The 27,711-nt window shown below is 42.1% G+C and overlaps 1 protein-coding gene across 1 annotated transcript; it reads left to right on the top strand.

Moving 5' to 3' along the window:
• On the top strand, nucleotides 1-27,223 carry LOC101862357 (piwi-like protein Ago3; the record flags this gene model as incomplete). Its single annotated transcript, XM_013084656.1, is given in 17 exon segments — nucleotides 1-263; nucleotides 2,113-2,308; nucleotides 3,513-3,631; nucleotides 5,090-5,170; nucleotides 6,592-6,705; nucleotides 7,779-7,970; nucleotides 9,992-10,070; nucleotides 10,600-10,701; nucleotides 12,603-12,743; nucleotides 13,514-13,816; nucleotides 14,833-14,928; nucleotides 16,548-16,664; nucleotides 17,571-17,765; nucleotides 19,119-19,307; nucleotides 19,903-19,973; nucleotides 23,137-23,314; nucleotides 26,094-27,223. Coding segments are annotated over 17 exon segments (2,523 nt in total), but the record flags the coding sequence as incomplete, so codon positions are not given.
• Nucleotides 27,224-27,711: the final 488 nt, after the last annotated feature.

Below are 27,711 nucleotides of genomic sequence, written 5' to 3'. Positions count from 1 at the left end.
GCTCAGCAAAAACAGGGTCAGGTCGGCTTGGGCCGCAGTCAGCTACAGGGTGGCTCTGTAACCAGCGCCTCCTCTCGACCGAGCTCTGTGGCATCCGCGTCCGGCCGGTCAAGCCCGCCCCCCAGCCCCTCACACTCGTCTGACCCTCCCAGCGAGCGGATGGCCGGCTTACAAGTCGGAGGTCGCCCGAGGGGGTCACAGGTTGGAGAGAGAGAGAGGGAACGCAGGCCCACAGTGTCCATGCGTGGGGAGAGGGGGAAACCGTGAGTACTTTCCTGTTTTTAGATTAAAGAGGTTCCAATCAATGAGTTGAGGAGGGGAGATCAATCCATAATCTTCCAACTTAGAACACAACATGTACCCCTCAACCAACATCTCAACCGAATTGGAGTAAAGCAGTCTGCTGCCTGCCCACTATGTGACTACCCCTCAGAGACAGTGGAACATCATCTGTTCTTCTGTAGAAAACTAACTGATTTAAGGGATGTTTTCTTCCCAAGCTACCCCACACATCTAACTGCCTCTACTCCTCAAGACAACAATTAGAACAAACATGCAACTATTACCGAATGGCATCATGCAGAAGAGTTAACGCTCAGATGATACTGGATCGCTAACAACAACAACAACAACAGATTAAAGAGGTACTTCTGGGTTTTTGGTGTGAGAACACAAAGTACTGTTTATGTGTTGCTGATGTATTTGTAAAGTGCTCCGAGCCTGTCTTTTTAAATCGTGGTTGAACTCTATTGCGACCTCGGTGCTTTCTTGTCGTTATCTCCATATTTTTTTTTACAGTAAAAACAGTTCATAACAAAGAGGGAGCTGAAGAAGAAGTCGCATTTTCACTGTTTAAAAAAATGGAGATACGACTAGAAAGCACTCAGGTTGTATTGTATAAATGTTTTCTATTATTATTATTATTATTATTATTATTATTATTATTATTATTCTGCCTCTGTTACTTTCCTTTTACTTTTTCCTATCTGTTGTATGGTTAGATGTTGAGAGGAGGTGGGGTTTTTGGTCACAGGCGTGATGGGTGGCTTCTGTTGTTGATAAGTTATTCTTTTGGAAGACTTCTTTGACGTTTTGTGTGGTCTACCCCTGTTTGTGGGTGGTTGGCGGGTGCTCTCGTTTGGTTTGCTTCTTCTTTCCTATCAAACATCTATTCTATCGTCTTTATCTCCCCTCCTTTTTTTTGGTGTGTTTGTTACTCTCTTGTAACACCTCTAATCTTCGGCACTTCATATGACCTTATTTTGTCGCAAGTGCCGTAAAACTCTTACTATAACTAACTACCCCTGTTTGTGTAGCCTGATTCTCTTCCATGGTACGCTTGTGCAGTTGGTTGATTTGGGGTGGGGAGGGTTCTCGTCTGGTGACGGCGCCACTTAATTCTTTTCTGTCTCTCTTGCATGGTGGCTTTTGAGTTCGGTTCAAAACTGTATAACAGTATTGAGTATTGGTGTTTTGAGTCCAAATTAAGGCACAGCGTTAGTCAAAATGCTATTTTTGAAAGGAAAAGTCAGGTAGTGTGTTTGTGCCATTGATCAGTTTTGTGGCATTATGCTATGTGGTGTAGTTTTGATTTTCCCCGCCCTAATAAATAAATAAGTGATCAGATAAAATAAAAGTCCACGGTTGAGGTTTAGTAGAATCCTTTTCTTTTCACTTGTTGGACAATGTCTACGTTTGTTGGAGTGCTGTCCCCATGTTGTGGTTGTGCGTAAATCTTGGCATGTAGTTAGTCACTCACTCTCGGTGAGTCGTAGAATAAAATTCTCTGATTAATAAATGCGTAGAATTAGTCTTTTGTGTGATGTACCTAAGTTTCTCTGTAGAAAACTGGTATCTTTGTAACTGTACAGCATTCTAAAGTATCAACCAATGTTTTGTTTTTGTAGATGTGTGTGTGTGTGTGTGCATTTAGCGTGCATGTGTATGTGCACATGTGTGTGTAATGTGTGCATGAGTATGTATGTGTGTGTCTGCGTGCATGAATATTGTTGGTACATGCATTTATGCAAAGCGCCTAGAGCTGTGTTCACACGGGAGTGGGCGCTGTAAAAATGATCCTCATTATTATTATTATTATTATTATTTTCCCAGCATGCAGCTGTCTGCCAACTATGTGCGACTGTTGTGCAAACATGATGGCGTCTATCAGTACCACGTCCATTTCTCACCGGTCATCGACAACAAAAGGTTGAAGATTAAGCTGTTGGCGGAGCACAAAGCAGAACTGAACACAGGCTACAGTTTTGACGGCAGCATCCTGTACATGCCCAAGAAATTACAGAGCAAAGTAAGTGACGCACTGTTTGGCCTTACCCCCGGGGCAGTGCCACTGACTGAAGTGTCTGTATGCCACTCCCAAAGGGGGGACATTAACATGTTCTTATGCACAGTAGAATTGTAAATGGGCTGATTCATCAATGTCATGCTCATAACTGTGCCTGAACTGCAACAGGGAACTGCTGCTTTTTCTTTCCTAATCCTTACTATTGTCATTTTCCTCTACTTTTGTATGTTTGTCACACTCTTGTGAACTGCTATTTCCGGGGTTCCTTGATAGTCGAAGCAGACTTTGTGCTGTTGAAGCTAGAGAGGTGAGCAGAGTAAGCCAGATTCACCGTAAGGACTTCTTTGTTGACATCCACCCCTTGGCGCTCATATGACCTTATGCAGTTGTGAGCGCCGTAAAACCTCTACTAAAAAAGAAGTATCAATATTTGTTGAAGTTGTGGGGGGCAGTTGGCACTCTCAGTACACTTAAATCATACATGGTCTGATTTTAAAAAATTGATTTCTTTAACAAAATGACATGCAAATTCCAAAAATCGACAATAAGAAAGTACAGTTGAAATTATCCAAGACAGTCGCCTGTTGTTGAGAAGAAAAGTAGTTTTCCTAGAAATGTGGAGGTTTTAGAGTCATTATAGTACAGACAAAATACCAACTGGAAAGTCAGTGGTTGTTTGTATGGGGGATTATCTTGACTTGGACAGGTGGCTGTTAGAGCAGGCTCATCTGTGCGAGGTTTTCCCGTGAAGAATTTGGAGTAAAGTTTAAAAAAAAATTGATCTACAATACACAAATACAATGAATTATGACCTGATTTTTAAAAAGTGTATATATTGAGCGTGTGTCATGTTCATGGGTAAAAGTGTGGCGGCTGTGGCTGGAAATTCTGGCAAGAGAAAGCCAGCTGGCATCATAGTGCCGGCAGCCGACAATGGCCGTCCTTGGCTGGACTAGCGTGGATTTCGTGAAGCACTAGTTTCTGTCATTTACCAAACAACTGTCTAAAAAAAAGTCAGACTTTTCAACTCCGTTGCTCGAGTTTGAGCATAAATTCACAAGGGGGGGGGGGGGGGCATTCGATTATCTTTTTAGGCAAAGCCCCTTGAGGTGCTATGAGTTTGAAAGTTTTCAGGCAAAACAACTTTTACCCGTGGTCATGTTAAACTTTTTGATAGAATATGTAAAGTAAGTATTTCTGTCCCCAGGAAGTTGTGTTCACCTCCATCAGGAAGACTGACGGTACGGCGGTTTCGCTGACGGTGACGTATGTGAAAACCGTTCCCCCTGCCCAGTGTGTTCATCTCTACAACGTTGTCTTCAGAAGGTTGGTCGTTTCTTCAGTCTATCTGTCTGTCTCAGTGTGTTCATCTGTACAATGTCGTCTTCAGAAGGTTGGTTGTTTCTTCAGTCTATCTGTCTGTCTCAGTGTGTTCATCTGTACAATGTCGTCTTCAGAAGGTTGGTTCTTTCTTCAGTCTGTCTGTCTTCAGAAGGTTTGTCGTTTCTTTAGTTTATCTGTCTCAGTGTGTTCATCTCTACAACATTGTCTTCAGGAGGTTGGTCGTTTCTTTTGTTGATCTGTCTATTTTTGTTGAAGTTAAAACCCTTTCTGACACAGGAAAGTGGTACACCCCACAGGGCAGTGCCACTGACTGAAGTGCGTTTAGACCATTCCCAAAGGCGGGATATTAACAACATGTTCTTTATGCACAGCAGAATTGTAAATGGGCTGATTTATCTATGTCATGCTCATAATGTTCTGGAACAATATAGAGGGAACTGCTGCTTTTTCTTTCCTAATCCTTACTATTGTCATTTTCCTCTATTTCTTTTGTATGTTTGTCACACTCTTGTGACCCGCTATTTCCAGGGTGCCTTGATAGTCGAAGCAGACTTTGTGCTGTTGAGGCTAGAGTGGTGAGCAGAGTAAGTCTGATTCACTGTCAAGACATTTCTGTTGACATCCACCCCTTGGCACTCATATGGCCTTATGCAGTTGCCAGTGCCGTAAAACTTCTACTAAATAACAATAAAGCTTACTAAAACTAAACTAAACAGGAAAGTGGGTGTTTGGCGGGTGCTCTGGTGTGGTGTGCTCCTTCTTTCCTATCAAACGTCTATCCTCCTGATCTCTCCTTTTTTTTTGTTTGCTACTCTCTTGTAACTCCTCTAATCTTCGGCACTTATATGACCTTATTGTGTTGCAAGTGCCGTATAACTCTTACTAAGAAGAAAGACAGAGGAAGCCGGTGTTTGGTTGAAGGACGCTATTAGTAGGTCATATTTCTTTTCTTTTCCCCTGTTGTTTCTGTCTCTCTGTCCTTTATTGTGAGTGGTTGGCGGGTGCTCTGGTGTGGTTTGCTTCTTCTTTCCTATGAAACATCTATCATCCTTATCTCCCCTTCTTCTTTTTTATGTTTGTTACTCTCTTGTAACACCTCTAATCTTCTGGCGCTCATATGACCTTATGCAGTTGCGAGCGCCGTAATACCTTTACTAAGACTAAAACTGTCCTTTTTTTCCCCGGCTCAAAGTCAGTGGTTGGCAGGTGCTCTAGTGTAGTTTTCTCCTTCTTTCCCATTCCAATTTCTATCATCTTTATCTCTCCTTCTCCTTTTCTTTGAGTGATTATCTTTGATAATGCCTCTTATCTTTGACATTTGTATGACCTGGTCGTGTTGCAAATGCGGGGGAAAAAACTCTTAAGCTGATTTGGTTTAGTTGAAACTTTCATTTTGATTGGTTTCTAAAAATGTATTTATTTTTGTAATTTTTCTTTCAGGATCATGTACATCTTAGACATGTGCCAAGTTCAGAGATATTTTTTCAACCCACACACTCCAGCCTCCATCCCCCAGCGCAAGTGAGTAGTTTACCTGGTTCCTGTTGTTAGTTGTGTTGCTTTATAGTGTGTTGTTCGCAAATGTTCATTTCAGTGTGTTGTGTGGGTGGTTGGCGGGTGCTCTGGTGTGGTTTGCTCCTTCTTTCCTATCAAACAGCTATCGTCCTTATCTCCCCTCCTTCTTTTTTATGTTTGTTACTCTCTTGTAACACCTGTAATCTTGTGGCGCTCATATGACCGTATGCAGTTGCGAGCGCCGTAAAACCTTATACTACTACTACTCTCTTGTAACACCTGTAATCTTGTGGCGCTCATATGACCGTATGCAGTTGCGAGCGCCGTAAAACCTTATACTACTACTACTCTCTTGTAACACCTGTAATCTTGTGGCGCTCATATGACCGTATGCAGTTGCGAGCGCCGTAAAACCTTATACTACTACTACTCTCTTGTAACACCTGTAATCTTGTGGCGCTCATATGACCTGATGCAGTTGCGAGCGCCGTAAAACCTTATACTACTACTACTCTCTTGTAACACCTGTAATCTTGTGGCGCTCATATGACCTGATGCAGTTGCGAGCACCGTAAAACCTTATACTACTACTACTCTCTTGTAACACCTGTAATCTTGTGGCGCTCATATGACCTCATACAGTTGCGAGCGCCGTAAAACCTTATACTACTACTACTCTCTTGTAACACCTGTAATCTTGTGGCGCTCATATGACCTCATACAGTTGCGAGCGCCGTAAAACCTTATACTACTACTACTCTCTTGTAACACCTGTAATCTTGTGGCGCTCATATGACCTCATACAGTTGCGAGCGCCGTAAAACCTTATACTACTACTACTCTCTTGTAACACCTCTAATCTTGTGGCGCTCATATGACCTCATACAGTTGCGAGCGCCGTAAAACCTCTACTAAAACCTCTACTAGAACTAAACTAAGGTGTGTTGTTTTGTTGCACTCTTTATTTAAAATTTTTAAATTTTTTGTTGTGATTTGCCCATTTTGTTATTTGCATACGTTTTGAATTTGTGATTTGAGGCACCCAGGGTTATGTGTATCAATGCTGAAGTGCTCCTTTCAACCATTCACGGGTGGGTGGTTGGGGGATGCTCTAGTGCGGTTTGCTCCTTCTTTTCTATCAAACATCCGTCGTCCTTTTCTCCCCTCCTTCTATTTTGTGTTTGTTACTCTCTTGTAACTCCTCTAATCTTCGGCACTTATATGACCTTATTGTGTTGTATGCGTGGAAAACTCTTGCTAAAACTAAAACTAAACCATTCACGGTTGACTTGAATTGTTGTAGGGATAAGGGGCTACATAAATTCCCATTATTATTGACATCATCGTTATTATGTCGTTATATGTTGTTGTTAATGATCCAGATGTCGTTATATGATATCTCTGTTCTTGTTTTCCCCCCTGTGCAGACTGGAGGTGTGGCCAGGATACATCACAGCTGCCCAGGAGCAGGAGGGTGGGCTCATGTTGCTCCTGGACGCCTCTCACAAAGTGCTGCGGACGGAGACCGTGCACGACATCATGTACGTAGATACGCCCTGTGTTCTTGAGTGGGCTCCCGGCCCTGCCTGTATGGCGTGAATGTGTGATTGTGTGCGCTGTGTTCTTGAGTGTGAATATGTGATTGTATACGCTGTGTTCTTGAGTGTGAATGTGTAATTGTATACGCTGTGTTCTTTAGTGTGAATGTGTAATTGTATACGCTGTGTTCTTTAGTGTGAATGTGTAATTGTATACGCTGTGTTCTTTAGTGTGAATGTGTAATTGTATACGCTGTGTTCTTTAGTGTGAATGTGTAATTGTATACGCTGTGTTCTTGAGTGTGAATGTGTGATTGTATACGCTGTGTTCTTGAGTGTGAATGTGTGATTGTATACGCTGTGTTCTGGAGTGTGAATGTGTAATTGTATACGCTGTGTTCTTTAGTGTGAATGTGTAATTGTATACGCTGTGTTCTGGAGTTTGCTCCCTGTCCTCCACGTATTGCGTGAATGTGTGATTGTATACGCTGTGTTCTTTAGTGTGAATGTGTGATTGTATACGCTGTGTTCTTGAGTGTGAATGTGTGATTGTATACGCTGTGTTCTTGAGTGTGAATGTGTGATTGTATACGCTGTGTTCTTGAGTGTGAATGTGTGATTGTATACGCTGTGTTCTTGAGTGTGAATGTGTGATTGTATACACTGTGTTCTTGAGTGTGCTCCCAGTCCTAGATGAAAGGCATGAATGTGTTATTGTGGGTGGTTGGCGGGTGCTCTGGTGTGGTTTACTCCTTCTTTCCTATCAAATACCTATCGTCCTGATCTCTTTTCCTTCTTTTTTAATTTTTGTTACTCTCTTGTAACACATAATCTATTCTTCGGCACTTATATGACCTTGTTGTTTCGAGCGCCGTAAAACTTCTACTAAAAAAAAAGATCTCTCCTCTTTCTTTTATATATTTGTTACTCTCTTGTAACACATCTATTCTTCGGCACTTATATATGACCTTATAGTTTTGGAAGTGCCGTAATACACTTACTTAAAACTAAGTTCACAAAATGGTTTGATTGTTTTCTTCTCACGGTTTGGAAAATGTTCCGTTTGTTGTCGCCAGGGAAGCTTGCGCCATCTCCAACCCCCGAGGCTTCCAGGAGGAAATAATGCGCAAGGTGGTGGGCTCGGTGGTGCTCACTCGCTACAACAACAAAACCTACAGGGTCGACGACATCGTCTGGTCAAAGACGCCCTTGGACAAGTTCGCATCCAAGTCAGCCGGTGAAAGCATCACCTTCGTTGAGTATTACAAGTAAGCCTACTAGATTCCTTACTTTATATTGGTGTATGACTGCACGAGGATTTTTTTAGCGCCGTTTATTTATCTTTTTCCCCCATGTTTTGCCCGTTTAATCTTTTGTGAATGTTATTGTGATGTATTGTTAAGAGAGAGTAACCGTGTGTGGTTGTGATCGCTGTATTATGCGAGTTATTTCCTTTATATCTGTGTGTATCTCGTGACCATTAAGATGTGTTTTTGTCGTGATCACTCACGAACCACGGCAGTTCAGTTCGGAATAAACTCCTGAGCAAGTAGCACATGTTATGTTGAAGATATTTTAGCTTTGAATTAGTGAATTGAGTTGCGTAGTGTCATGTGTCTGACAGACGTTGTACCAGCACACATAGCTGTGACATGACATAGCTGGTTTCCTCTGAATTCTTGTGACGGTGATGGGTGTATTGGTCATCTGGACAATACCTTTTTATTGTTTTGCCTCATATTGTTAAATTGAGGACAGAGAGATTGAGAGAGAAAGAGAGAGATGGAGGGAGGGATGGAGAATTAGATGGAAGATGAATAAGAAACACACATGGAGTTAAAGACAAAATATGTTAGTAGAATATACTCAAATAACACTTTTACATATCATGAACGACTTGAGTTCGTTAAAATGATTGGTTTAAATGGTAGTTCAGATGGTATCTGTTTAGGCTACAATGTTAATAACATTTGTTCGAATCTCCAACAACTTGCATTGATTGGAGAATTTCCATGGCTAAACTTTTGGAGTTGGCTTTGAATCAGAAGTCCAGCCACTTGGGTAGACTTAAAGAGTATTGAAAAGGGGTTTAACCCTTTGAGCCCTGAGCTCCTGAGTCTACCGTGCCCCTCTGTCTGACCTCGTGAGGCTACCGTGCCCCTCTGTCTGACCTCCTGAGGCTACCGTGCCCCTCTGTCCGACCTCCTGAGGCTACCGTGCCCCTCTGTCTGAGCTCCTGAGGCTACCGTGCCCCTCTGTCTGAGCTCCTGAGGCTACCGTGCCTCTCTGCCTGACCTCCTGAGGCTATCGTGCCTCTCTACCTGACCTCCTGAGGCTACCATGCCTCTCTGCCTGACCTCCTGAGGCTACCGTGTCCCTCTGCCTGAGCTCCTGGGGCTACCGTGTCCCTCTGTCTGAGCTCCTGAGGCTACCGTGTCCCTCTGCCTGAGCTCCTGGGGCTACCGTGCCCCTCTGTCTGAGCTCCTGAGGCTACCGTGCCCCTCTGTCTGAGCTCCTGAGTGATATATTACTAACATTCATTTGATCATCAGAATCACTTTCCATATCCCACTGGGTAGTCCTTGTCATTACCTGTGTCTAATTCAGAAAGATCTTCCTGATAATCTGTAAAGTCTTTTGTAGCAAACGCTGTTTTCTGCACCCGTTTTGTCTCAGGCAGGCCGGGTTGGGGATGGGGTCTGGCTCACGGATGTACCGGTGGCTTGGCATACGGGTAGTTTTACACGCCTCTACTGGTCGTGAACTCAGTGCTTTTTTGTCGTATCTCCATTTTTTTAGACAGTGAAAATGTGACTTCTTCTTTAGCTCTCTCTTTGTTATAAACTGTTTTCACTTTAAATTACTTGAAAATGGAGATAGACAAGAAAGCTTTGAGGTCGCGCGATGGCAAGGGCTCAAAGGGTGAAAACCAAGACCGGTCCATTCCATGCCTGGATGGAAGAAAAAGTGGAAGTGTTTGTGCAAGGACCCGACGTTGTGTCCTTGGGAAAAAAAGACACTTTACACGAATTTCCTCACTTCATCCAGGTGGGAATGGGTACCCAGCGATAGACAGTGAAAGATCTTCTCAGTTTGTTAGTGTTTTAGGGCTTTATCAGCCTCTTGTAGTGTATGCTTCCCGGGAAGCTGAAAATGTTTCTCTCTGTTCTGTGATCTGTTCGGGTAATAATATAGTGTAAAGCGCATAGAGCCTGCTGTAGAGCGGGGGTATGCGCTATACAAATGCTATCTATTATTATTATTATTATTATTATTATCTCTCAAACAGAACCCAGCACAACATTGACATCCAGAACCAGTCTCAGCCGCTTCTGCTGCACAAGAGGAAGCCGGACAAAGGAGCCCCGGTAGGTTTTATTTTGCCACACGGACTTGTGGGTCAGACACCAGAGGCGAGTGTCTTTAGGCCATTCCCAAAGAGGGGAACATTAACATGTTCTTATGCACAGTAGAATTGTAATTGGGCTGGTTTATCAATGTCATGCTCATAACTGAGCCTGAACTACAACAGGGAACTGCTGCTTTTTCTTTCCTAATCCTTACTATCGTCATTTTACCCTCTACTTCATTTCCGGGATGCCTTGATAGTCGAAGTCACAGAGGTCAGCAGAGTAAGCCTGATTCCCTGTACGGACTTCTCTGTTGACATCCACCCCTTGGCGCTCATATGACCTTATGCAGTTGCGAGCGCCGTAAAAACTCTACTAAAACTAAAACGGAGGTTGTTTCAGAATGCTCTCAGATCTGCTGGGGTTATAGTATAGATTGTGAAGCGCATAGAACTTGCTGTTGAGCGGGGATTTGTGCTATGCAACTGCTATCTATCATTATTATTATTATTATTATCTTTTTATTATTTTTTTTCTTCTTCCCTAGCCTGGCGAGAAACCGGACCCTGAGTTCCTGTGCCTGATACCCGAGCTGTGCTACATGTGTGGGCTCACCGACGACATGCGGCAGGACTTCCAGGTGATGAAGGTAAGTCCGGGACAAAGTTATCTCAATTTACCGTCGCACAGAGGTGCTGATTTTGTGGATAGTCCCGAAATCTAGAATTCTGAAATTGTTAGGATTTTGCACTTTGTATAGAATTGTCTTTCTACTAGATGGAATGGACAATATGATGCTTGTGGACCCCGCTCAGATTTCTATAAATTCCAACATTTATTTTCTTGGTTGTGAATTTCTATTTGGTTAGTGTCAGTATGATGGTCTGGAAACACGAATATATTTGAATGGGGTCAGTATGATGGTCTGGAAACACGAATATATTTGAATGGGGGCTGTACAGAGTAATTTTGTCAAGGTTAGTGTAAGTGTTTGATGAAATCGGCAATTTGATTGTATGGATATTGTCAAAAAGTGCACGCCTTTCATCGTTTTTTCTCGAAAGTGCGCAACTCTGATAGTTTCCTGCATGGGCAGGCATGTCCAAGTTGCGGCCTGAATGAAGCAATTTCGAGTACCTCACAGGGCAAATCAGGAGAAAACTGGGGGAAATCAGCTGAAATGGCCAAGCTCTCAAAAGTGAGACCAAAACTGATACAGTTGCATTGTCAATCTCAGGCATTTTGTGAGGTAAAATATTAGCTCTGTTGCTTCCAGTTTTAATTTTTGAAATGGGCAGTTGTGTCTAATTGTCACCTCACTATGGGCCACATTTATTAGTAACTCCTGGGTTGGCTCGCACGTGGGACTGAGATTGCTTGCAGGGACCTGTAAACCCATGCCTGACATAGACACTAGATGTTGTCGATGTTTAGAAGATAATAATAAATAGCATTTATACTGTGCATTTCCATTTCCTAAAAGATGCTCAATGCGCATGACAGTGAAAAAGACATCACATCTTAAAAATTAATCGACAAGTGTGTACGTAAAACAAAGTATTATACATATAATATAAATGCATATGTGTAAAATTTTATACCAGAAAAACAGTCTCGCAGTGAGGTTGAAAATGTGTTCACTAAAAATATACAATGTAATAAAAATTCACGAACTGTCAAAATAAAAGTTGAAATGTGAGTAACTAGAAACATTCATTAAAACATTAATTCTATACAGAAAGAAAAACATTTCCGTTCTCTCTCTCTCTCTCTCTCTCTCTCTCTCTCTCTCTCTCTCTCTCTCTTTCTCTCCCTCCCTCCCTCCCTCCCTCCCTCCCTCCCTCCCTCCCTCTCTCTCTCTCTCTCTCTCTCTCAACCTCTCAACCTCTCTCTCTCAACCTCTCAACCTCTCAACCTCATGCCTACCCCCGTGGCGGTGCTACTGAAGGGTCTTTAGGCTATTCCCAAAGGGGGGACATTGATCATGTTCATATGCACAGTAGAATTGTAATTGTAAATCGGCTGATTCATCCATGTCATGCTCATAACTGTGCCTGAACTGCAACAGGGAACTGCTGCTTTTTCTTTCCTAATCCTTACTATCTTCATTTTTCCTCTACATCTTTTGTATGTTTGTCACACTTTTGTGACCCGCTATTTTCTGGGTGCCTTGATAGTCGAAGCAGACTTTGTGCTGCTGAAGCGAGAGAGGTGAGCAGAATAAGTCTGATTCCCTGTAAGGACTTCTCTGTTGACCTCCGCACCTTGATGCTCATATGACCTCATGCAGTTGCGAGCGCCGTAAAACCTACTTACTCAAACAAACGTGGGTGGTTGGCAGGTGCTCCGGTGTGATTTACTTCTTCTTTCCTATCTAACATCTATCGTCCTTATCTCCCTTCATCTTTTTTATGTTTGTTACTCTCTTGTAACAGCTCTAATCTTCTGGCGCTCATTTGACCTTATGCAGTTGCGAGCGCCGTAAAACCTCCACTAAAACTATAAAAAAAACAAACACGCTCAAACCATGTGTCCGTCTGAATTCCTCAGGACCTGGCTGTCCACACGAGGGTGACCCCGGCTCAACGCCAGCTGGCCATGAAGAAGTTTGTCAACAGCGTCAACAGGAGTCCCGAGGCTTGTGCCGAACTGGCAACATGGGGCCTGGAAATTGAGAAATCCACCGTTGATGTGAGTGATGTCGTTATGTATAAAGTCTACTGTCAGTATTGTCGTTATGTTTAAAGTCTACTGTCAGTTTTGTCGTTATGTATAATCGTTATGTATAGACCTGTATGGTTCCTGGATGGGTGGTTGATGAGTGCTCTGGTGTGGTGTGCTCCTTCTTTTCTATGAAATATCTTTTGTCCTTATCTGTCTTTCTCCTTTTTTTTGGTATGTTACTTCTAGTTGCACTCCTTTCTTGGGAGAAAATTTAAGACGGAGTAAAATTCTTATGCAATCCTTTGGTTATTAATGTTACTTATCCATTTTAAAAAGAGTTTGTTTTTAAAAATACAACATAAGACAGGTCTTGAGCTTCTTCTTTCCTATCAAACGTCTATCGTCCTGATCTGTCCCCCTTTTTTGTGTATGTTACTCTCTTGTAACACCCAGTCTTCAGCACTTATATGCCCTTATTGTATTGCAAGCGCCGCAAAACTCTGACTAAAACAGACTGATCATGAAACTGTTGAGATTTAATCGGTTAAGTTAAACAATTTTTTATTTTTTTCTTTTGTGGTTCTTTTGGAGTGCTACAGTGTGGTTTGCTTCTTCTTTGCTATCAAACAGTTATAGTCCTTATCTCTCCTTCTTTTCTGTATATGTTCTCATGTAACACCTTCAATCTTCTGCGCTTTATGACCTAATTGTCTTTACTTACATCACCATCACTGCCTTGGGTGACTTACAAGTGCTGTAAAACTGTTACTGAACTAATTTTTTTTTGTTTTTTTCAGATTGCCGGCAGAAGGTTGGCGCCAGAGACCATCTACATGGGGAAGAAAGAGTTTTCGGCGGGCAACCAGGCCGACTGGTCACGTGAAGCCACTCGCAACGAGCTCATCTGCCCCGTCAACCTGCAGAACTGGGGCATCTTCTTCACCCGGCGCGACGCGGCGAAGGCCAACGAGTTTGTGCGCCACATGCAGTCAGAGACGCGCAACATGGGCATCAGGTGTCAGGCTCCGTTCCGGAAAGAACTGGTCAATGAAAAGATTGAAACGTTGGTGCAGGAGCTGAGGAGATCGATAGATGACAAGGTACGTTGTTTGTTCATGCTCTGTGGATCATCTCACCTGAATTTAGCACCCAGAAAGTGGGTGGTTGGCAGGGGCTCTTGTGTGGCTCAATCCTTTCCAATCAAATATCGGTCGTCCTCATTCATCTACCTTCTTCTTTTCTTTGTATGTTGCTCTTTAGTAAAACCTCTAATCTGTGAGTGGTTGGCGGATGCTCTGGTGTGGTTTGCTCCTTCTTTCTTTTCGAACATCTATCGTCCTGATCCCTCCTCCTTCTTTTTTATGTTTGTTACTCTCTTGTAACACCTCTACTCTTTGGCACTTAAGTGACCTTAATGTTTTGCGAGTGCTGTAAAACTCATACTAAAACTAAAACTAGCACCCAGAAAGTGGGTGGTTGGCAGAGACTCTTGGTGTGGTTCACTCCTTTCCAATCAAATATCTGTCGTCCTCATTCATCTACCTTCTTCTTTTCTTTGTATGTTGCTCTCTAGTAAAACCTCTTATCTTTGGCTCTAATATGACTTGTTTGTGTAGCAAGTGCTGTCAAACTTTTATAACTAAAACAAAACTAAACAAAGCACCCAAAAAATCCCTGTTTGGTCAGTTTTGCAGCACAGTTGTTTGCCAGACTTCGGTTCTGTTGCAGTAAATGTTGCTGAGAAAGACTCATTTTATTTTTGTTTCTTCATTATTTTTTCTGATGAAATCATGGACAGATTTGGGGGATCAGAGGTGCCTGTTATCCGGTTAAATCATGAAATCCAGATTTCTGAAATTTTCAGGATTTTGTAATATACCCCTGCTTATGCATAATTTATTTGTATTTTAATCTTAAAAAAAAAAGACATGTATTACACTTTAATTAAATAATCTTTATACACAACGCAAGATGAAAAAAATAAGAAAAAGGAAAAGTGTGTGGACTTTGATGATGATGATGATGTCTTGTCTTGTCTTGTCTTGTCTTGTCTTGTCTTGTCTTGTCTTGTCTGCGCCATTCTGTGTGACATGGGGGTGCTCTCTGCTCTCTTCAGGTTCAGCTAGTTGTGGTGATCAATCCGACCAGCCGAGACGATCGCTACTCGGCGATAAAGAAAGTGTGCTGTGTGGAAGCTCCGGTGCCCTCTCAGGTGAGTTCTGTCACTAGGTCAAGTCATATTGGGTTTTTAAGCACTGGGGGGCTATCCCGAAAAATGATGTTTTTGAGAAAATCGAAGATAAAGTTTTTTTACCCTTGTTCCGTTTCTTTAAAAGACAGGGAGAGTTTTCTCTATAACCTAACAAATATACACACCAACGAAACCAAACTTCTCCAATAGGTATTGCAATGCCCCACTTTTGGTGTAGGTCAAGATTTCTGGAACCCCCCGAAATCTATCTGGATTAGCTCGCTTGTCCTTAAAAGCGTCCATTTCGTCGCTCATCTGTTTCGGTGTACTAGGCCCCAAATTTTTTCTTTAAAAGAAAATTGCTGTCTCTTGCCAACACAACTCTGCAGTGGATACCAGGTCACTGTGGCATTCATGGAAATGAAAAAGCAGATGGCTTAGCCAAAGAAGGAGCCAAAATGACCCAGATTGAAGATGCCATGGATCTCTCAGAGTCAAAAACACTAATAAAAACTGCTTTAAGAAACAGATGGAAAAGGTCCCACCCTAAGCACAACAGACATGACCCCTACTACATACTAAATAGAGCAGACCAAGTCACAATCTTTCGACTCCGTTGTGGCCACAACAGATCATAATATGCACACCAAATTAAAAGTGGGAGAAACAGCGACCTGTGAATGTGGACACGACCAAGAGGACGCCAACCATGTCCTTCAGCACTGCCCGCGCTACGCCACCCTTCGCTCACAGACCTGGCAGAATGTGGCTCCCCTTGAGAGATAACTCTATGGCAGTCTTTCAGAGTTGAAGCGTACTACACAGTTTGTACGCGACATCGGACTGACTGTCTAGCTGCTGTCATCGAGAACGAGGAAGAAGAAGAAGAAGCTGTCTCTTGATCTGTTGTATCGGTTGTATGTGCTCAAAAAATATTTTGTCAAAATCTAAATTCTAAATGTTGGGGGGGGGGGGGGGGGGGGGGGGGGGGGTTGAAAAGATGCATGGTTGAGGTGCAATTTTGAAAAAGAATGAAATAATTTTCTTTGCTGTGAAAAAATGTTGCTCTCTAGGCTTAAAACATGAACAGAGTGGGTGGTTGGCAGGTGCTTTGGTGTGGTTTGCTTCTTCTTTTCTATCAAACATCTATCGTTATGCAGTTTCGAGCGCCGTAAAACCTCTACTAAACCAAAACATCTATCCTCTTTATCTCCCTTCCTTCTTTTTTTTGTGTTTGTTACTCTCTTGTAACACTTCTAATCTTGGGAACTTATATGACCTTATTGTGCTGCAAGTGCCGCAAAACTCTTACTAAAATCACTTTCCCTTTTCTTCCTTTTCTTCATGAAGTTGTCATGTGCATGTCAGAAAAATTAACTCTTTCTGTTTGAGGGTTGAGGGTGGGGTATGTGTGCGTGCGAGCGAGAAAGAGAAAAGAGAGTGAGAGAGACGCACAGACAGACAGATGACAAAGAGTGTGTAGATGAGTAAGTTTATTGTGTTTTCACCATGCTACAGCAAAGTTCTCTTTGTGGAGATCAACAACTCATCTTATCTGTCTTGCCTTATACGGAATTTCCCACCTTTGGAAGTTTTGTTTCGCTTATGAACGAGTCGGTCGTCCTTTTGTTGTTCCACAGGTGATTGTAGCAAGGACAATATCCAAGCCAGAGAAAATGCGCAGCGTGGTTCAGAAGATTGCGCTGCAGATCAACTGCAAGCTGGGCGGAGAGCTGTGGGCCGTGAAGATTCCGCTGGTGAGTGGGTTTGGTTTTTGTTTTGTGCTTTAGTGGCGTGAAAGAGCTGTGTAACTTTTACACGTGTTGTTGAAGATAAAGATGAGATTAGAGAAATTCTTTTGCTCCTTCGTTTCTATCAAACATCTATCGTCCTGATCTCTCCTCCTTCTTTCCTATCAAACATCTATCGTCCTGATCTCTCCTCCTTCTTTCCTATCAAACATCTATCGTCCTGATCTCTCCTCCTTCTTTCCTATCAAACATCTATCGTCCTGATCTCTCCTTCTTTTTTGTGTGTGTGACTCTTTTGTAACACCTCTAATCTTCGGCACTTATATGAGCTTATTGTGTTGCAATACATGAATATTGTATGTTGTTCACTTTTGATATATGTGTCGCGACGCGGTGGAATCAGGTGCTCTTATTTTTTGGGCATGTGGAGTTTTCGGTATCATCTTAAAGCTTGTTCATTTTTTTTCCTTTCAATTTAAAAAATACCAATTTATCTTGAGATATTGGTGATTGAAGGTAGAGGGGATCGCCGTGTTACAAAGGTAAAATAAATGCTACTGGATCGCTAACAACAACAACAAAGGTAATATAAGCAAGAAAATGGCGGCCAAAATTTGGTGAATTCCCTAGCTTCAGAAACTTTGGAAACTGAAAATCTACTTTTTTTTGTACCTTTAATCAACGTTTTTTTAGTTAAATCCATACTGAAATCTGTTTTTAAATGAACGTAAAAGGTGTTAAGCCAAAAAAAAAAAATTCAATGAAAATTACCCAACTGTCGGGAAAAATGCCCCATTCTTCATTTTCATCATTTTGACAAGCGCCTGATTTTACACGATTGTGTTAAGATAAAAAACGTGACCCGTCTTATTTATGCTTTTTTTTCTTTCCTTCTTTATTTGATTCTCGCAGAAAAGTCTGATGGTTGTGGGCATCGACAGTTTCCACGACAACGCGCGCGGCAAACAGTCTGTGGGAGGCTTCGTGTGTAGTCTGAACGCGACGTGCACGCGCTGGTTCTCCAACGTCTGCATACAGCGACAGGGGGAGGAACTGGTCCACGGACTGCAGCTCTGTCTTACCAAGGGACTGCGCAAGTTCCACGCGGTCAGTACTGTACACCAGAGTTTTCTGTTTGTTTGTTGGCGTCGGTGGCCTAGTGGTTAGGCTACCGGACTCGTAATCGTGAGGTTGTGGCGTCGGTGGTCTAGTGGTTAGGCTACCGGACTCGTAATCGTGAGGTTGTGGCGTCGGTGGCCTAGTTGTTAGGCTACCGGACTCGTAATCGTGAGGTTGTGGCGTCGGTGGCCTAGTGGTTAGGCTACCGGACTCGTAATTGTGAGGTTGTGGTGTCGGTGGCCTAGTGGTTAGGCTACCGGACTCGTAATCGTGTGGTTGCGAGTTCGGGGCTTTGAGCGGCGGGCCCGACGTTGTGTCCTTGGGAAAGGCACTTTACACGAATTTAGTTTCCTCACTTCACCCAGGTGAACATGGATACCCAGCTATAGACAGTGAAAGATTTTGTCAGTTTGTTAGTGTTTGAGCGCTTAACCAGCTGCTTGCACTGTATGCTTCCCGGGAAGTTAAGAATGTTTCTGAGTATTCTGTGGTCTGCTGGGGTAGTAATAATATAGTGTAAAGCGCATAGAGCTTGCTGAAAAGTGGGGACTTGCGCTATACAAATGCTATTTATTATTATTATTATTTGTTTATTTTGTTTGAGTAAAGAGAAGCACATCGCCACAATGATGGTCTTTGAGTGCTGGGAAAAAGTAAGAGAGACAGATGGAAACAGTGTGTGGTTGGCGGGTGCTCTGGTGTGGTTTGCTTCTTCTTTCCTATCAAACATCTATCGTCCTTATCTCCCCGTTTTTCTTTTTTGTGTTTGCTACTCTCTTGTAACACCTAATCTTCGGCACTTATATGACCTTATTGTGTTGCAAGTGCCGTAAAACTCTTTGGACCCCCCAGGGCAGTGCCACTGACTGAAGTGCCTTTCGGCCATTCTCAAAGGGGGACATTTCTCGTTCATGCACAGTAGAATTGTAACTGGGCTGATTCATCAATGTCACGCTCATAACTGTGCCTGATCTACAACAGGGAACTGCTGCTTTTTTTTTCCTAATCCTTACTATTGTCATATCCCTCTACTTCTTTTGTATGTTTATCTCACTCTTGTGACCCGCTATTTCCGGGGTGCCTTGATAGTTGAAGCAGACTTTGTGCTGTTGAAGCTAGAGAGGTGAGCAGAGTAAGCCTGATTCCCTGCAAGGACTTCTCTGTTGACATCCACCCCTTGGCACTCATATGACCTTATGCAGTTGCAGGCGCCGTAAAACCTCTACTAAAACTTTTAAAAGCAGGGAGAACTTTGTCTTGGTCATTTACAATGGTAGTGGGGTAGGGGGCTATATAAATGTCTGTTTCTTATCATCATCATTATTATGATTTCCCCTCCAGGATAACCACTTCCTTCCTGAAAAAATTGTCATATTCCGTGACGGTGTGGGGGACGGTCAGCTGAACACCCTGGCTGACCATGAGGTGAAACAGCTACATCGCTGCTTCCTCAGCTTTGGCGAGGGCTATCAGCCGCTGTGCTCCACCGTGGTCGTACAGAAGCGAATCAACACCCGCATCTTCAGCAAAGTAAGATTGTCTATGTTGGTTCGGATGTTTTGGATATGAGATCTTGTTAACCCTATCCGTACAGCCGGGGGGTCATTTTGTACCCCCGGGGTTATATTCTTCACATTTTAGAATACTTCTAGTACGAAGATCTCTTTGAAACTTTCAGTTTTTCTCAAAAAATCATTTTGGCAGACTGCTATTCAAAGCGTACGAATCTGATTAACGAGTAAATTTTCTCTTTGGAAAGTAGTGGCACAGAGTTCCCCACATCATATGGATACGATAGTAAAACATGACATACGGATGGGGTTAATCAATTTAATTTCGTCTGTTGAACGCTCTGGTTAAAGTAAGATAATTTTTGTTGGTTACGTTTCAGATATAGTTTCTGTTGAACGCTCTCGTTAAAGTTTGGTCATTTTTGTTGGTTATGTGTAGGATGTGAGTTCTGTTAAAACGCCCTGGCTGCAACATTCATTGCACCAGGGCAGTGCTGTGTTTGATTTACTCCCATCTTCAGTTGTTTTTTGTGTGTATTTCGTTGGGGGGAAGAAGAAGCTATTTGTATATGTATGAATGTCGCTGAGATTTTAAAAATGTTGGTTTTCCTCAGGAGGGAGACGGGGGTGTGGACAATCCAGGTCCGGGCACCGTCGTGGATCACACGGTCACTCGGCGGGACAGGTGGGTACTTTTTTCTCCTTCTTTGTTTCTCTCATCGCTGAAAGTTGGACACCTACTAATCATACGCCTGTTCCCTGAGTTCTTAACATTTTTCACACAAGAAAGATAAGCCAGTGGGTGGTTGACGGGTGCTTTGGTGTGGTCTGCTTCTTCTTTCCTATCAAACATCTATCGTCCTTATCTCCCCTTCTTCTTTTTTATGTTTGTTACTCTCTTGTAACACCTCTGAACTTCTGGCGCTCATATGACCATATGCAGTTGCGAGCGCCGTAAAACCTCTGCTAAAACATAAAACAAAAGGATAAGCCTGAAGCTCCGGTTACATAAACAATAAATTAATTGTGTCAGATTCATCGTATGCGAGAACTGTCCGTTTTATCGAGCTGTGTAGTCTGTTTAGACGTTCCAATCTATCGTCCAGTTTTCTTTCGATCAGCGAGATTCCTAGTCATTGAACCGACTGCAGATGTGCAACGCACTGGGTGACCTTGATACACAACTTCACCATTGACGATCGACTAAATAATAAAATTGCTAAAATTTACATAAACGCATCACATCGGGTTCCCCAAGAGCAAGTTTGCTTATTTTGAGGCGCTGATTCTGAATATATGAAATAAGTTTTTACTTGCCATAATTATTTTTAAAATTTTAAACCCTAAGTTTAACCACTTCAGACGGGTCACACAACAGTTGCGTGACCCCCGCCGCGACGCTCGCGACGGGTCTCACAAGCCCTGCGTGACCAATTTGGAATTTTTTTTTCGCTCTACAAATCACGCACGGATCGCGAGACCCGCCTCGTACCCTTGTTTGGCCAAGCCTGAGCTACTTAGACTTCGTTTCGTATCTCTGTGGCCAGTAGTTTTTAAGTTATTGAAGGTGAAGGACAGTGATCCCAACTGGGGTTGAACAGACCGGAACTCGCGCTTTGTTTTTTACTATACAGCTCATAGTAATCCGACAGTCGCGTCGTAGTAACGGTCGAAGAAGTCGCATGAACAAGAATCACATAATTTCACCGTTTTCTATACTTCTGTGCGTTTTACTAGTTCTAGTGTCTCAGAATATGATGAGTTTAATAGTTAGGATCCTGGATATGTACCCGAACACGGCCCGAGTCGTAGTTCTAGGGCTAGATCTAGCACTAGTACCGGTGTTGTTTTTCGCGCAACGAAATCACAACGTCGTGCCGTACATCTGTCTCATGTAATTCACATAGCTGCCACTTTCCCGCTAAATAGCGGAAACTCCGCTACATCTAGCTTTTCCCGCAACTTTCCTCCTTCCTCCGCTGGACCGCTCTTGGTCGCAAATTTCATACTTTTTTTCCCCCGCGGAAAACACCGACCCGGGAGAGAGACGAAAACGCGGTTTGCGCATGTCTGCCCGTAGCTTTCTACTTCCGTTCTTCTAGGCCCAGCGCTAGTTTCACATTGTTTATTGTTGTGGAGCAACACAGTGTCGATCGGGCATCGGGGCGTTAGCGCGCCGAGTTGTCATTGAAATTGGCGGAAATTCGAGAGAAATTGATTCAGAATGTAAAAATAAAAGGAGCTGGAATGAGAAAGAAGCAGCCGGTGTGCGACTTGAAAAGTTCATTAGAAAATTGAACTAGATCTAGATCTAGATCTAGCCGTTTTTTGCAAAAGAAATCGCGGCCCGCGGCACTCCTGTACAATTACAATTGCGGTCCCGTTTGTTTACATGACGGCTATTGGGGCTGCTGCGGAAGTGAATCTAGATCTAGATCTAGAAAATCTGTCTCTAGATCGAGATATAATCTAGATCTACACATATTTAGATATATCTAGATCTAGATTAGATAGCCTAGGCTATAATTTTAATTCAGTTTATCTCTAAATAAGAAACACACTACAGGGGCACTAAGTGCAAACTGGACCGCCATTGTACAGGAGTGCCTGTGTATCCTTGATCCGACACTGCTCTACGTCTATCTATGTACACGTTTAAAGAGAAAGAAATCTTTTTATAAGACACCAGCTGGCAAAAAAACACTGGATTTTTAGTCACCAAGTCCAAACTGTCAAATTGACTCGAATTCTTGTTAGTCAACTTACTGCCTTTATGTTTGTTTGTTTGTTGTTGTTTTTTTCAAATACATTTTAATTCAGTTGCCTATGGTTAACAATATGACAGTTTTCCCTTCCAAAACCATAGGCTAGATTTTCCAGTATATATTGCCTCTGGATCTCACTGGTTTCGGAGAGCGCGCGTACGCCTTCGCGTGAATTTCCTCCTTTTTTAAAATTTCTGAGTGGCAGCTATGAATTCAGTATATGGGTCTGAATCAATGCACAGACCAGCTTTTATATTTTCACCAAACACTCGCACATGTATACAAATCAAACCAGAACACTTTGAACTTTTATTTTTGTTGTTGCAGTGAATTTCATTCTACTTGTCATGTCTTTGGAAATTTTTCGGAAAATCAAATTCATGCCAATTTTAAAAAGATCAAATAAATTAAAGTATTAGACTTAGACAACTTTAGTTTTTTTTATTAAATTAAGCTTGAATGTTACTTTACTGTGTCAAAAAATGATTACAATAGGGTAATTCTGAGAGTTGTGGTAATTTATTGAAATACCCCCAAAAACGCCAGTCTTCAACGCTTGTGACTGGTGAAAGGGCCCAGTCACAAGTGAGTTAATCCTGAGCGGCAGCAAATTTTAAAATGATTCTACATCCTATTTTTGGTCATGGAGGTGTGGGCAGGCGTGTTGTACAGAGTTTTTACGGTGGTATATTTTGTGAAGTGGGTACTTCTTCATTATGCGGTTGAAGAATAGGTTTTCTTGTTACTGTGAAATGTTTTGTCTTGTGTGAATGGAGTGTTACGCTCATTGACCATGTGATTGACGTAAAGTGCTCAGAGCTTAGACTCGTATGGGATAAAGTGCTATATAAATGCAATCTTTTATTATTCTTATTATTACTATTATTAGTATTAGTATTATAATAATTAGTAGTAGTAGTATTAGTATTATTAGTATTATTATTATCATTGCTACTACTTTGGTAAGGGAGCAGAGCACCGTGCCTTTTGTGTAACACCTGGTGTGTGTGTGCTTGTCATGTGTGTCAGGTGCGACTACTTCATTGTGTCTTTTGTGTAACACCTGGTCTGTGTGTGTGTCAGGTACGACTACTTCATCGTGTCACAGCACGTGCGTCAGGGCACGGTGAGCCCCACCCACTACATCGTGGTAGACGACGGCCTGCAGCTCAAGCCCGACCACATGCAGGCGCTCACCTACAAGATGACTCACCTCTACTACAACTGGCCGGGCACCGTCAGAGTCCCCGCCCCTTGTCAGGTGAGTGAAAGTAAATCGATTAACCCTATGCGTATGTCGTGTTTTGCTATCGTGTTATCCATACGACGTGGGGAACTCTGTGCCACCACTTAACCCTATCCGTACGTCGTATTTTACTATTGTATCCATACGACGTGGGGAACTCTGTGCCACCACTTTCCAAAGAGGAAATTTAATCGTTAATCCGATCCGCATGCTTTGCTTAGCAGTCTGTCAAAGTGATTTTTTGAGAAATACTGAAAGTTTCAAAGAGATCTTTGTGCTAGAAGTATTCTAAAATGTGAAGAATACAACCCCGGGGGTACAAAATGATCCCAGGACATATGGATAGGGTTAACGCGGAAAGCATGTAAAATTTCAACATCTACCTTCCCCTACTTTGATGAATTGTACATGTAACAGCTTGCACAAAAAAAATAATTCCATTTTTTTAAGACAAGAAACATCCCTTGTTCCCTCAAATAAAAACATTCGTGGGCCGGGTGCTTTGGTGTGGTTTGCTCCTTCTTTCCTATCAAACATCTATCGTCCTTACCTCTCCTCCTTTTTTGTGTATGTTACTCTCTTGTAAAACCTCTTTTCTTCAGCACTTGTATGACCTTATTGTGTTGCAAGTGCCATAAAACTTTAACTAAATCTAACTGAATTCAAGGAGTCCTTGAAAACTCCTTGAATTTACATTCAAGGAAAAATGTCCTGGAAAACTCTTTCTTGACTTTCGTCGGATCAGACGTGAACAAAATTTTTGTAGGATAATCGAAATACGATTCCTTTCAGAAAAGAGTACGCCGTAAAAAATGGCCTGAATTTCCTGACCAAACAAATCTTGAATTTTAAAAATTTGTCCTTGACCTCCTTGAAGTCTCCTTGGAATCTCCTTGATCTCCTTGAAACCTTGAAACCTCCTTGAAATCTTGAAACCTCCTTGAAATCTTGAAACCTCCTTGAAATCTTGAAACCTCCTTGATCTCCTTGAAACCTCCTTGAAATCTTGAAACCTCCTTGAAATCTCCTTGAAACCTCCTTGATCTCCTTGATCTCTTTGAAACCTCCTTGAAATCTTGAAACCTCCTTGAAATCTCCTTGAAACCTCCTTGAAATCTCCTTGAAATCTTGAAACCTCCTTGAAATCTCCTTGAAATCTCCTTGAAATCTTGAAACCTCCTTGAAATCTCCTTGAATTCTTGAAACCTCCTTGAAATCTTGAAATCTCCTTGAAATCTCCTTGAAATCTTGAAACCTCCTTGAAATCTCCTTGAAATCTTGAAACCTCCTTGAAATCTCCTTGAAATCTCCTTGAAACCTCCTTGAAATCTCCTTGAAATCTTGAAACCTCCTTGAAATCTCCTTGAAATCTCCTTGAAACCTCCTTGAAATCTCCTTGAATTCTTGAAACCTCCTTGAAATCTTGAAATCTCCTTGAAATCTCCTTGAAATCTTGAAACCTCCTTGAAATCTCCTTGAAATCTTGAAACCTCCTTGAAATCTTGAAACCTCCTTGAAATCTCCTTGAAATCTTGAAACCTCCTTGAAATCTCCTTGAAATCTCCTTGAAACCTCCTTGAAATCTCCTTGAATTCTTGAAACCTCCTTGAAATCTTGAAATCTCCTTGAAATCTCCTTGAAATCTTGAAACCTCCTTGAAATCTCCTTGAAATCTTGAAACCTCCTTGAAATCTTGAAACCTCCTTGAAACCTCCTTGAAATCTTGAAATCTCCTTGAAGTCTCCTTGAAACCTCCTTGAAATCTCCTTGAAATCTTGAAACCTCCTTTAATCTCCTTGAAATCTTGAAACCTCCTTGAAATCTCCTTGAAGTCTCCTTGAAATCTCCTTGAAGTCTCCTTGAAACCTCCTTGAAACCTCCTTGAAATCTCCTTGAAATCTTGAAATCTCCTTGAAATCTTGAAACCTCCTTGAAATCACCTTGACCTCCTTGAAACCTCCTTGACCTCCTTGAAATCTCCTTGACCTCTTTGAAATCTCCTTGAACATCCTTGGATTTGGTGGGGAGTTCGATACCCATCACATTATGGACATTAGAGTACTATAAGTGTTGACACAATGTTAAATTGTTTTCCGTTGATGTGTTTTTCAGTATGTTCACAGTATTAGAAGTGGTGAAACTATGTTATATCATCGTGGGTGGTTGACGGGTGCTCTGGTGTGGCTTGCTCCTTCTTTCCTATCAAACATCTATCTTCCTGATCTCTCCTCCTCCTTTTTTGTGTTTGTTACTCTCTAGTAGCACATCTATTCTTCGACACTTATGTGACCTTATTGTGTTGCAAGTGCCGTAAAACTGTTATTAAAACTTTAAAAAAGCTATATGGTCTTCCTTTGATGTATTTCTCAGTATTTTCACAGTACTATAAGGTGGGACTCAATATGAAATTGTCTTACGTTGATGTGTTTTTCAGTATGCTCAACAGAACTATAAGTCGTAACGCAATGTTATATGGTCTTCCTTTTGTGTGTTTCCCAGTATGCTCACAGCATTATGTGACACAATATAAAATGGTCTTCCTGTTGTGTGTTTTCCAGTACGCTCACAGCATTATGTGACACAATATAAAATGGTCTTCCTGTTGTGTGTTTTCCAGTATGCTCACAGCATTATGTGACACAATATAAAATGGTCTTCCTGTTGTGTGTTTTCCAGTATGCTCACAGCATTATGTGACACAATGTTATATGGTCTTCCTTTTGTGTGTTTTCCAGTATGCTCACAGCATTATGTGACACAATGTTATATGGTCTTCCTTTTGTGTGTTTTCCAGTATGCTCACAAGCTGGCCTATCTAGTGGGAGAGAACATCCACAAGGAGCCCGCCGAATGCCTCTCCGACCGACTCTTCTTTTTGTAAATTTTTTTTTTTTTTTTAGATTTTAAAAAATTTGCCAATAGTGTTCAAGTTTTGTACCAGGCAGCAACCGTCCTATTTGCCTTTTTGGTACCACATTTGTGTTGTTTTATTATTTTTGTTGTAATTATCATTCTTTTTTTTCCCCCCCTTCTGTCCATGTGCATAATTTGTCGGCTTATATTAGAATCAGTCTAGGTTTGATTTTGTATGGAAGTGGTGTGTGATGTTTGTTATGGTTCAATGTTGTTTTAGGTTTGATGTTGTGGGAATAAATGAACAGCCGATGTTGTCTCATTCCTCCCGGTTCCCGCACATGTCGTGTAGTGACACCCCCCCCCCCCTATAGTGTAGATCAATACCATCGACCAACTGTTCCGATGTGCTGCTCCCAAAGGTTTTTATTTTTATTTTTTTCTCGGTTTCTTAATCTGTGACTGTGATGGCCTGGAGGTTAGGCTGTTGGACTCGCAACCGTAAAGTCGTGGGTTCAAGTCCGGTGAGGGATTTGACGTTGTGTCCCTGGGATGGGTATTTTATGCAAACTTTCCTCATTTTACCCAGGTGGAAATGGGTACCAGGCTATAGACAGCGAAAGATCTTGTTAGTGTGTTAGTGTTTGAGCTGAGCGTGTGCCATTCACAGCCTTCTAGGAAGCGGAGAATGTTTGTGAGTGCTCAAGGGTCTGCTTGGGTAAGAAAAGTTGTAAAGTTCTGTATATAAGTTTTACATTCTATGTTATTGCCCTAGCACAACCCTAGAACTAGGACACTCGGAAACATTCTCCGTTACTGGACAAGTCGGGAGGAAGGGCTATATGGGTTAGTGTCGGGATCTTCTTAGATTAAGCAACCGAGAGTAGTGGAAATTGTGACAAACTATCCGTCTAGCAAACAAATCGGGTGAGAGTTGGTGTGTAATATTTCTGTCAGAAGGTTTTATGCTGCTTAGTGCTCAACAATTGTGACATGTTAAGGACAAGCGGGCTAACCCAGATTTCGGGGGTTTCTAGAAATCTTGACCTACACCAAAAGTGGGCATTGCCCTACCTATAGGAGAAGTTTGGTTTCAATGGTGTGTATATTTGTTTGCTTATAGAAAAACACTCCTTGTCTTTTAAAGAAGCGGAACAAGGGTCCAAAAACTTTACCTTCGATTTTCTCAAAACAGCAAATTTTTGGAATAGCCCCCTTGTGCCTAAAAAGCTACTAATCGTAAGATGTTAAACCATGCTGGAACTTGTCTGTGAGTTGTATCCTGTATTTGGGAACCATTCATCGCTTTGAATTTTAAAATATTTTTTTTATTTGAGTTGTGCGTGAGTGTTTGTGTGATGATTGACACATGGACAGGGCATGTAAAGATTCATGTCATATATTCATGCTTGTTGATGTAGGTGAAAAGTTACCGAGAAAGGTCGCTTGTGTAGAATTTTAATTGCAGCTGGAAGGAGAGCGATGTATAGATTTTATTTTCCTTGTGCCATGTTGAGGTTGGCATGTTTGTTGATCTTGTCGCTCGCTCCTGACTGCTG

Source organism: Aplysia californica, unplaced genomic scaffold (assembly GCF_000002075.1).
Source record: "Aplysia californica isolate F4 #8 unplaced genomic scaffold, AplCal3.0 scaffold00308, whole genome shotgun sequence".
In the NCBI taxonomy this organism is placed as follows: domain Eukaryota; kingdom Metazoa; phylum Mollusca; class Gastropoda; order Aplysiida; family Aplysiidae; genus Aplysia; species Aplysia californica.
Note: the sequence above shows the minus strand (reverse complement) of the source record. Positions and strands in the feature narration are given on the sequence as shown.